This window comes from Priapulus caudatus, unplaced genomic scaffold (genome assembly GCF_000485595.1).
Source record: "Priapulus caudatus unplaced genomic scaffold, Priapulus_caudatus-5.0.1 Scaffold424, whole genome shotgun sequence".
NCBI classification, from domain to species: Eukaryota; Metazoa; Priapulida; class Priapulimorpha; order Priapulimorphida; family Priapulidae; genus Priapulus; species Priapulus caudatus.
In genome coordinates, this window is record NW_014577485.1 from 173724 (window position 1) to 184376 (window position 10653).

Genomic DNA, 10653 nt, shown 5'->3' on the forward strand with positions numbered 1-10653 from the left:
ACACACACACACACACACACACACACACACACACACACACAGGCACACACCCACGAGGCATACACAGCAACACACCCCACAACACACACACACACACGCACACACAACACACACACACTACACTACACACACACACGACACGCACAACGCACACGCACACGCACACGCACACGTCATCACTCACACGCACACGCACCACGCCACACACAACACCACACGGACCACACACACAGCACACACACCACACACCACACACACACAACACACACACACGCACACACAGCACTACACCACCACACACACAACAGCACACACACACACACACACACACACACACGTCCACAACACACACACACTAGGCGCAACGTAAGGATTTTAACGCGGCATTTATTCACAGAATATTATTATTATACTATATAGTTACACGAGCCTGCTTGCTTGGTTTTACTGGCGACCGAATTTAATCAATTTGCGGTTTCCTTCTGATATAAGCATATAATTATTATCACTGAGAATTTGATGGAGACCCATGTTCACAAACATGATTCATTATGTCATTCATCATGTTCATTATTATTTCTAGTCCAGTTCTTCTCCCCACACAGGTAGCTGTTGTCCTCTAACCAGTATTTATATCGCCAAGACGAGATGACCAACCAGCACATAAAGTATTCGGTCTAGCTGCCATATGCCTCAGTAACAATGTGTTGCTATTTCCCAATGATATGAACACCAATATTGCATGATTTTCTATCGCTATATAATATCTATTTCTATGCAAAAGAAAGCGTCCTACGCTATGATCCAGGTATATCGTAGTTTAGGTGGAAATTGCCAGTAGATGGCACCCATGGACAGCAGGGTTCAGAGGCATAGATAGATGGAAATGATAGACCTGTTGCTCAGGCTGGTTTAAAAAAACATGGCACAAAAATACGTAGAAACCGGTACTATACGCACGCAACCTACATTTTTTCATTGAAAATAACCACAAATTAATTAACGCTGTATAAACTTCACACGACACTTGTGGCAGCAATAACGTACGCATTTTGCACAAAACCGCAGGGTGTAATTTTACTTACAATTTAATGGGTCGCCGGTGAGCAATTGGCGGAAGACTATTTCGGTGTGACTCCTTTAGATGCACATTCTGTGGAGGAATTATTATCTACATGTTCGAGAGCAATTTATTGTTTCGGTATCTGTGCGCCGATAATGTAGATTAGCTTAATCCAAAAACTGGCCAGCAAAGTGTAAACATAAAATGTTTTCCCAACCCAGTGGCGGATCCAGGACTTCAAGCGGGTGGAAAACAGGCGGGGGTATGGGAAATAGACAATTTTGAAATTGTAGATAGCAGGAGATGGTGTTTGAGGCACTTTTGAGTACATGTACAACCTTCATTCTAACTACGACAATTCTCTTTTTAGTAGAATAATTCTTGCGCTTGCAGCGTGGCATTGATTGATGTACGGGGGGGGGCATTATTGAATATGTAGGGGGTGACCACGGCTGGGATGAGGGCGACAGCCAAAACTCTTTCTTGGAATTGTGAAAAAAGCTGCAAACGGGTTATAACCTGCTTTGCCACTCAATTACATAATTTAACCCATGCGTCAGGTGCCGTTTTGTACAGCCGCGCGACAATTATACTTGGCAATAATTAATTGGTATATGTGTAAAAATCTTATTAGCCAACAGAGGGGGTGGCTAGCCACCAAATCCACCCACCACCCCGAATCCGCCACTGAACTTCATGCACGCTTGGCCAGTTGGTCAGTGTCAGTCCATAAAGGCTACAGCTAGACGTGATGCGGCCATGATGCCGAGACGCGACGAAGATTGACACTTTGTGTCTTCCAATCACAGTCTACGCCGCACCTCTCTATTATAATTTCTAGGTATAATTAATACCATTAGAGCACCAAATCGCCGATCTCAGGAACTATAGGGCATTCTGCTAGGCTAGAACGGTTTCCTACGATAGAGTTTGGCACAAATACGAAAATAACACGCTGTTTAGCGCACTGCGCTACGTCCTTCTGTTGCATTTTCGCATCTCCGTAATCAGAATAAGCCCCGCCTTCTTCGTTGATGGACATAAATGGGGCGTCACCGACGTGACCAGTTCCTGTACCTACTGTCTTTCCCCAGCCTGTTTACTTTTCGTAAATAATGAAATGCCCGGCCGATGCCTTTCGCATCGAAGAGGAAAATTTTCTGCATTTTCACTCGCTGTCGGAAGTGAACGTGTGCGTCATTCATTGAACAATTCAGCAAAACACAGCACACTGTCACAGCGCCATCTCTTGGATGTTTTATAAGTAAATATGGGGATTTTCAATAAAATAATGCGTTTTTAATGTATTTACCACGATTTACGTATAGAAACTATATGTTATTTTTACTGATTTCTCCGTATCTTTCCTTGGAGTTTTCATCGTTTTTCGTATAAACCGTGCATTCGTATAATTTCACTCTTGCTTCTATAGTATGATTTCCATAATTTGGCTCTTCTGCCCATGATAATATTTCCCTCAGCGTGAACCTACATTTTGCAGTTCGGACTCTTATCATATCGTTATAACCTCCTATATCATTAATTAAATTCCCTAGGTATGAATATTTGGTGCATTTTTTGATTACTTGGTTGCCTATTAATATCTCCTTTTCTATTCTTTCCTTGTTTGTGAATTTTATAACCATTGTATTTGTTTTGTTTATATTAAATTCTATTATTCTTTTTGATTCAGCTAATCTGGAGCATGACTGAGCGATTTTTGTTACTGTTTTATAATCTCCAATTCCTGGAATATCGTCCATATATATAATCATTGTCATCTTCTAAAACTACAGACCATCCGCTGACCGCTGTGGAGACCTGCGCCGGGCCTCGAATTTGGCGCACGTCTCCACTGCGGACAGAGCTTCATACTTGAACATCCCCGCGGTCCCGTGCGCATATCCGGCGGAACTGCGCGTCTCATCCGCGCGCAGCGCTTAGGTTCAACAGCAAAGCTGTGCCACGCAATCTTGTATCATGTCTCTCTGGATCAGCGTACGCATACATATGCGCCTCTAACAATAAGCCTTTCTGTGGGTCAATATCGCGTATACTTTAGATAGTGGGACCTAGTAGCTGAAAATACATAACGTTAAACTACATTTTATTTTTGGCCTGGCATATTATACTGCTGGCATATTAATTGCTGGATCATGCTTGTATGTTCATTGTGGCGACCACATTTCACGTTTCAGTTAGCGTCAGTTTTTCCATTTCCCCGGAAAATGGGTGAAAATCTACTATCAGTGCACAACTCGCAATGTTTGAGACTATGAAGAAGACAGGCGTGCGGTTATTAATATGATTTATTAAAAGACCACATTGTAATTAAATAAGGCAAACGCGGACACCAGTAGAGGGTCTGGTGGCTGGACACCGGCTTCGTCACATTAATTATGTAACAAGAGCCGCAGAGCGTCTGGGCTTATCTGAGGTCTGTTGCTACGGTTATAAACGTAACATTTAAGTCGTGCGTAGTGACACCTTTGTTAGGCGCACCCTAACCCTAACCCTATTTTTTTAAATATTTAATTGTTGTAAAAATTATTGTTGTTATGAAATTGTTGTAAATAAATCATGTAAATATTTGCGTTAATTGGAAAAAAATAGTTAAATGGATAAAGATAGAAAAATACAGAAAACAGGTAAATATTAAAAGATCTGATGGGATTCGATTCAAGGACCTTTGAGCCGTAATCCTGTGCTGTAGCCGTTGGGCTATCAAGGCTTATGAGCTTTCTAGATTATGGATGTGCAATGAATATGAGAACACTGTGACATCATTGAGGCAGTTCAGGAATCCATGTTTAACCCTCCTCTTGAGGGTCAAAAGGTTATCAGACACTTACTCTTCGCACGTCAGTGGAAAGCACATTTCATGGTCCTTTCAATAAAATAATAAAAATGGTAAGTCAGCGCTGAAACAAAAAAGTTTTTCACTCTGTTCGTTAGGCCACGTCCTCAGAAAATGTCTGATATCTACCTTTCCCCACTGCCCTTTGACCTGTGACCTCCAATTTCGCACTGGTGATGGGTTTCCTGCCCATCACACTATACACCGAATATTAAGAGCTAGGTCGAGCCGTTCAGATTTGTGCCGCAATTCCGTATTTCCTCCTATACCTCAAGTTAAGGGGGAAATATTCCCCCTATGTTTACACATCTTGATCTTTGACCCTTGACCCCCCAAATTGATCCTCCCGAGTCCTTTTCACGATCCCCCCCCCCACGTCCCGAATATCGTGACCGTACGTCGAGCGGTTAAGATTTGTGTCCAACTGTTGACTCACGCACGGACGGACGCACGGACGGCCGGACACACGCACGAACAATCATGCGATTCTACAAGCTGCATCTGACTACGTCAGATGAGCTAATAATAGGCACATTACCAGTACATGCTAGTTAGTTAGTAGATTTCACTTTACGTTGCATGCCAACTAATTAATAGCTTTCACTTTACGTTTCATGCGAATGAACATAAATAAATCAATTGTTGCAAACGAAACAGTCGTATGTAACAATGGATGTTAAATAAAAATATGGCTTATTGGCTTGTGGTCATTGGTTATTTGCGCGAGTTTTGATGTAATATGGTCACGTGTTGCCATTCGATGCACTTTCGCCGATAGATCTATGTCGCTGAGTCTGGTTGGAGAATCTATGCAGAGAAGCTATTTCACACCAAGGCGCTCGCTATTGATAATGTGTCAAACTACTGCTGAGTACGTGCTCTCTGTCTTAGATATTTAATTTGAGCAAAACCAACAACAGTTTATGTGGCAGAGGGTTAGGAAAGGTCAGCACGACTAGGCGCCATATAATTTTAAATATAAGAGATGCTCTATATTAAATATATAATTTCTACAAAATGCGATTTTATTTGTTTGGTAAGGGCGTGACTGACGGCTACACATGTCATGTAGGACCCACTGGCCAATAGCCTAAACAGGTTCTTTTCGCCCACAGATCGATTTCTGCTGAGTAATGATGAGAGAGAGGCGTAGCCCCCAGTCAACGTACGCTGTATAGCATGGGTTAGCTCACGGATGATTTCTATTTATTGACGGAATATTTACATTTATTCTACTTTTATGATATTTTTCTACAAAATTAGCTGCCTCCTTGCCTCCCCCACACGCTACGGCTTTGTTCAGAGAAATTTCGTCACTGGTAAATTGTATTCGCATACGACTGCTGGGGGTGAGATTTGTGAATTATTGACTGATCTTCATGGTAGTAGTATGCGTAGCTAATAGTATAATGTACGCTGGTAGCTAGTAATCATTGCCTATGTTGTTACCAGGGGCTTGTCAGAATGATCATAGATAGCATAGGTACGACTAACATGCATTTAAAATCGCATAACCTTTACGTGACACTTCATTTCAGATTGATGACTTCATAACTACTTAACAACATGATAACTGAATAGAGTCCATGAATCACGTAACCCCTCATACATTCTGCGCATAGACACTGGTGTTCCGTAATTAACCTATCATCTTAGTGGAGAGGCGAACTCCAGTTAAGATTTCTTAACCGGACTATCTACGGTCTATTTATTTTAACGACTGTTTAAACAGCTCGCTTCACCTGTGATAAATTATCACGCTATAGTCGATTACTTACCGGCCACCAGGGGCCTTAGCGAGATATCTATCACTCGAAACATCAGCCGCTACACGACAGTACGCAGCAGACGATGCACCATGAAGTGAGATAAATGCCGCGATATGGAGTTGAAGGACACCGTGTCTAGAGAAGGTTCGTACGTACAAAACGCCGGTGAGTGAAATTCGTGAGCCGGTAGTCTGATTAGAACACCGGCGTGAAATCGGCAGATAGGTTGCTCAGGTAAATCGCTTTAGTCGTAGTAATCAGTTAAATCAGTAATCAAAATTAAAAGTAGTAACCAGTAGTGATTAAACTATATTAGCGATTATTACCGTTGTGATTGTGAACTTGTTGCACGTGTTGGCCAGTGTGGCATGCGTACACGAGAAATCGCATGTTTAGCACTTGTGCTCGCGAGGACGCACGTGAATACGTGCGCACGTGTGTGCGTAGGTTACAGACTATATTTGATTGCGCGAGTGCACGCATATCGCTATCATGGTTTCCTATTTGACAGAAATCATGATGCTTAGAGATCAACAGTTATCTGACAAGTGTCCAATGCCGTGTGACCAGGAATCTGGCAGATTTAGTTTATCAGCAGGAGCGCTCAGTCACGAAGCTACGGTAAGAATATATCAGTGGTGAATAATGACAAATAATGGCAAATAATAAATAATTAGATTAGCATGCTATATATCAAAATGTACCTTATTTTGTATAGCCAAAAACGAAAAGTGGCATAACTCAATACCCGTTAACCCGCAAGGAGCGCTGTACGCCACCAGGTGGCGCTGTCCAATTGGCACTATATCAGAACGTCTTCAGGACCTATTCTAGTACGCGTGTGCAAAGTTTCACAATTCTGACCAAAGGTGTCTGATAACAGATCGATTTCATGGTCGTAAAGCCGCGCGTGCGTTTAATATCATATAGATATATTGAGAGCATGATAAACATTAAGGGTTAGGGTTAGGGTGCAGGTGCAGTTGCTAGAGAGCAAGCTAGGTGAGCATAGTCAACTATACTACGCGTATAATAGTTTTCCTTTTCGTTGACATGTTTTTTGTCGATAACCTGTTTCCATTCACAAAAAATACCTTCGGGCATACTGTGTGTGTGTAGGTGTGTGTGTGTGTGTGTGTGTGTGTGTGCGTGCGTGCGTGCGTGTGCGTGTGCGTGTGCGTGTGCGTGTGCGTGTGCGTGTGCGTGTGCGCGTTTGCGTACCGTCGTCGCGCGTGCCGTGTGCGTCGAGCGTGCGTGGGTTGCGTTAATCGCGGTGCTGTGCAGTGGTGCGTGCCTGCCCCGTGGTGTGTGTGTGCTGTGTGTGTGTGTGTTGTGTGTGAGTGCTGGTGATGGGTGCGTGCGTGTGAGCTGTGTGCGTGTGCGTCGTGCGTGTGCGTGCAGTGTGCGGGCGCTGTGCGTGTGCTGGCGTGTGCGCGTGGCGTGCGCGTGCGTACGAGGCGTGCGTGCGGTGCGTAACGTGGCGTGGCGTGTGTGCAGTGCGTGCGTGCGTGGTGCTCAAGAAGTGGTGTGTGTGTGTGTGTGTGTGTGTGTGTGTGTGTGGGTGTGTGTGTGTGTGTGTGTGTGTGTGTGTGTGTGTGTGTGTGTGTGTGTTGAATACGCTCGTTAAAGACCGCGAGCCGCGACATTTTACGGGCCAGATAAATTAAACATGAGCGAATTCTCACAGGCTGCGTTGCTGAAAGGAAGGAACGTCTGGAGTTACGATGATGTCTTAGACCTGATTGGATTAGGCCAATTCCACTGGATTCTGCTATTGACCATGGGCTGGGCAGTAAGCGCCTGTGCTGTCGATGTACGTGAATTTAAATAGCTTAAATCTTTGTAATTATGCAGCATTAATAATAAGCTGCATAATTACAAACATACATTATTTAGTTACAAATGAGTCTGTAAAAAATTCGATCAGCGTAAATTTTTCACTTGCGCTTAAAACTGAATTTTTTCACTCGTCATCCGGTTCATGAACTCGAAATTGATTAACACTCAAGCATAAATCTCTGACGAGAAAGAATTGCTCTAGTTATGCGTGCATATCAACGCTCGGTATATACATCATGCGGCAGTATGAACGTTTAATTATACAATATATTCACTGTGTATTACACGTAGTTATGAGGACTGACAGTAATTGCAATTGAATCCCATCTTACGCAGATGATGTGTGTCTCCTTTTTGCTTCCATCTGCAGAGTGTGAACTACGTCTCTCCTCCCAAAACAAGGGATGGCTGAATGCGTCTATTTTTATAGGTGAATCTCTCCATAGCGTAGGGGGATGTGGGCTGTTACTGATAACATGTAAATTTTGGTGTAACAGGGAGATACGCAATTAGATGTTACATCACGCTCACACGTAAACAAATGTTAAATATAGGTGATGAACAGTTACGCGATTAAAATAAATACGCTCTTTTTCGGTAAATAGCATATTCCTTTTCTGTCTGTGACATCATGCGTTCTATCCACTTGCAGGCATGATGATAGGAAGCTACACATTAGCCGCACTTGCAGACATCAAAGGTCGTCGTAAGATGCTGATTTGCTGTCTGATTTTCAACGCGGTGTGCGCTGCGCTCTCCAGCTTTGCTCACTCCTACTGGATGCTACTGGTTATGCGATTCCTATGTGGCGCTGCGGTAGGAGGATCTCAGCCGATAGTTTGGTCGTACTTCGTCGAGTTTCAGCCTCGTCAGAAGCGCGGCCGCATGCTCAGTCTGATGGCAGCCTTTTGGACGATTGGCAACATACTTGTAGCTCTGCTAGCCTGGGCCATCATCCCACACACGGACATGGGCCACTTCAGCGCGTACACGTATTCCAGCTGGCGCGTCTTTATTCTCGTCTGCACGGTGCCGCTCCTTACGTCGGCCGTCATGCTGATATTTCTGCCGGAGAGCCCAAAGTGGCTGCTGGAGAACGGCAAGGAGGAGCAGTGCCTAGCCATCCTCGCGAAGATGTACGCAGTCAACCACGGTACGGAGCAAGGTTTCGACGTGGCGCACGTCCAGCCCTCGCACGTCATCAGCGACGTCAGCCACGACACGTCGACGATGCCCCACCTCGGCTCGATCGGTCGCTTGGTGTTGAAGTGCAGAGAGCTGCTCTCTGCCCCCCTGCTGCGACGTACAATCGTATTCACGTGGGTGAACTTTGCGCTCGCTTTTGGTTACTACGGTCTCTGGATGTGGTTCCCGGAGCTGTTCAAGAGGCTAGAAGAGTCGGGGAGAGACGATGTATCTGTGTGCACGAGTACGCTGGCGGGACTGAACTCCAGCGGTGTGCCGGATTTCGGAGACTGCTCGGAGGTGGGTGGCAGTGACGAGTTGTACATCAACAGTCTGCTCGTGGCCGCCTCGAACTTCCCGGGAAGCGTGATCTCTGTCCTGTTCATAGACACGCTGGGCAGGCGGTGGATGCTCGCTGGAAGCATGGTCACCAGCAGCGTCCTAGTGTTTTTCATATGGTTCATCAAGAACAAGCTGGAAAATTTAATCTTATCCTGTCTGTTTGCCTGCGTTTCCGTCTTGGCGTGGAATGCAATTGCTGTGTTGGGTCCAGAGATGTTCCCAACTCGTGTGCGCGCCACTGCCTACGGATTTTGCTTGGTATTTGCGCGAGTAGGTGCAGTGTTGGGTAATTACGTGTTTGGGCAACTAATAGATGTAAATTGCACTGTGCCAGTATTACTAGTCGTTGGCTTGCTTTGTGCTGGTGGGTTTTCTGGTCTGCTTTTACCCGATACCATAGGGGCAGCCTTACACTAGGATTCAGTTAATATCACACGATCTACATCGCAACAATCATGACCAATCCGTATTGTTGGAACGTTTCCGTTTATATGACGGAAACTTCAATGCGCAATACCGATGAAACGGCAGTAGACAGTATCGTGGCTTCATCTTCATGGCTTAGTTGCACAGTCTATAGAATGCGTAGAACCATATCCGTGTGGTCTAGAGAGGTATGTAACTATATGCCCATGCATGACCAGATATGAGTGAGGAGGCTGCATTGACTTATAATAGTCAACCTGCGTATAGTCACAGTAGAGAAATTCCACGAAACTTCATGGAACAGGTCTAGTACAGACGTAGTTAGCGGATCTTACCTCGAAGGTATTCTTTGGTGAACGGTAGTAACTGAAAAAAGTAATAGGTAACGGTAGTTAATTTCAGCGTTAGCACGGGTTGACTGCGCGCACGCTCAGTTTAGCTTGTTACGTCACTCAGCAGATAAGACGTCAATGACGGTCAAACAACGGTAGGCCGATAGATTTATTAGGATTTATACTATATTATTGTAATAGCAGAAGAAGAAGAAGAAGAAGAAGAAGAAGAAGAAGAATATTAGCAGGTGATTGAATAGGCAGCAGAAGCTGCAACTGGCGTATAATCGAATCTGGGTATCCGATTATAATTTAATTGAGCCATTTTATCAGCATTGAAAGTGTAAACATTCTTATGTCTGCCTTCCCATACATTATAGATAAATTATTCTGGGAAACTTGTAATCAGACAGTGAAGTGCAGATCAAACACACAATTGCTGACACAATTTCACACGCTACTGTACTTCCATATAACCCAAACAAGGCTATGCGCAAGCGTATATCAAAATTTATCCCGCGCCTGGCCCCAGATTGCGTACAGACACAGTTTAGCGCGGGCTAACTTAATTAGTACGGGATAACTTAGCACGCTTCGAAGCGGGCCTGGCCCACCTCCATTCGTGGGGCTAACTGAAGGAGAGTATGCCCTCCAGCGCGTAGCGCTGTAGCGCGAAGCGTCGTCAATTTTGGTCGTATAGTATAACACCTGGCAGAAAAGATTAGCGGTGAGGAAAAGCGCCATAGGTAAAAAATGAAGAAAACGCATTACCTTGTGCTCGGTAAGCATTTGTAAGACCTTGTTGCTGTATTGAACTGCACCTAGTGGGGTTAATCAATA

At 44.4% G+C, this 10653-nt stretch overlaps 1 protein-coding gene across 1 annotated transcript; it reads left to right on the forward strand.

Annotated features, from left to right (window-relative positions):
• Nucleotides 1-7456: 7456 nt before the first annotated feature.
• On the forward strand, nt 7457-9762 carry LOC106810254 (synaptic vesicle glycoprotein 2C-like). Its single transcript, XM_014813545.1, has 3 exons — nt 7457-7502; nt 7865-7958; nt 8181-9762. The coding sequence occupies exons 1-3, from the start codon at nt 7470-7472 to the stop codon at nt 9470-9472; spliced, it is 1419 nt and encodes a 472-aa protein (XP_014669031.1). The 5' UTR covers nt 7457-7469; the 3' UTR covers nt 9473-9762.
• The last annotated feature ends 891 nt before the right edge of the window (nt 9763-10653 follow it).

Bases quoted from the DNA above. Each gene is read 5' to 3' on its own strand.
- LOC106810254 (XM_014813545.1), top strand. From the start codon at position 7,470: ATGGGCTGGGCAGTAAGCGCCTGTGCTGTCGAT. The intron at 7,503-7,864 runs GTACGTGAATTT...CATCTTACGCAG, and splicing joins TAAGCGCCTGTGCTGTCGAT to ATGATGTGTGTCTCCTTTTT. The intron at 7,959-8,180 runs GTGAATCTCTCC...ATCCACTTGCAG, and splicing joins GAATGCGTCTATTTTTATAG to GCATGATGATAGGAAGCTAC.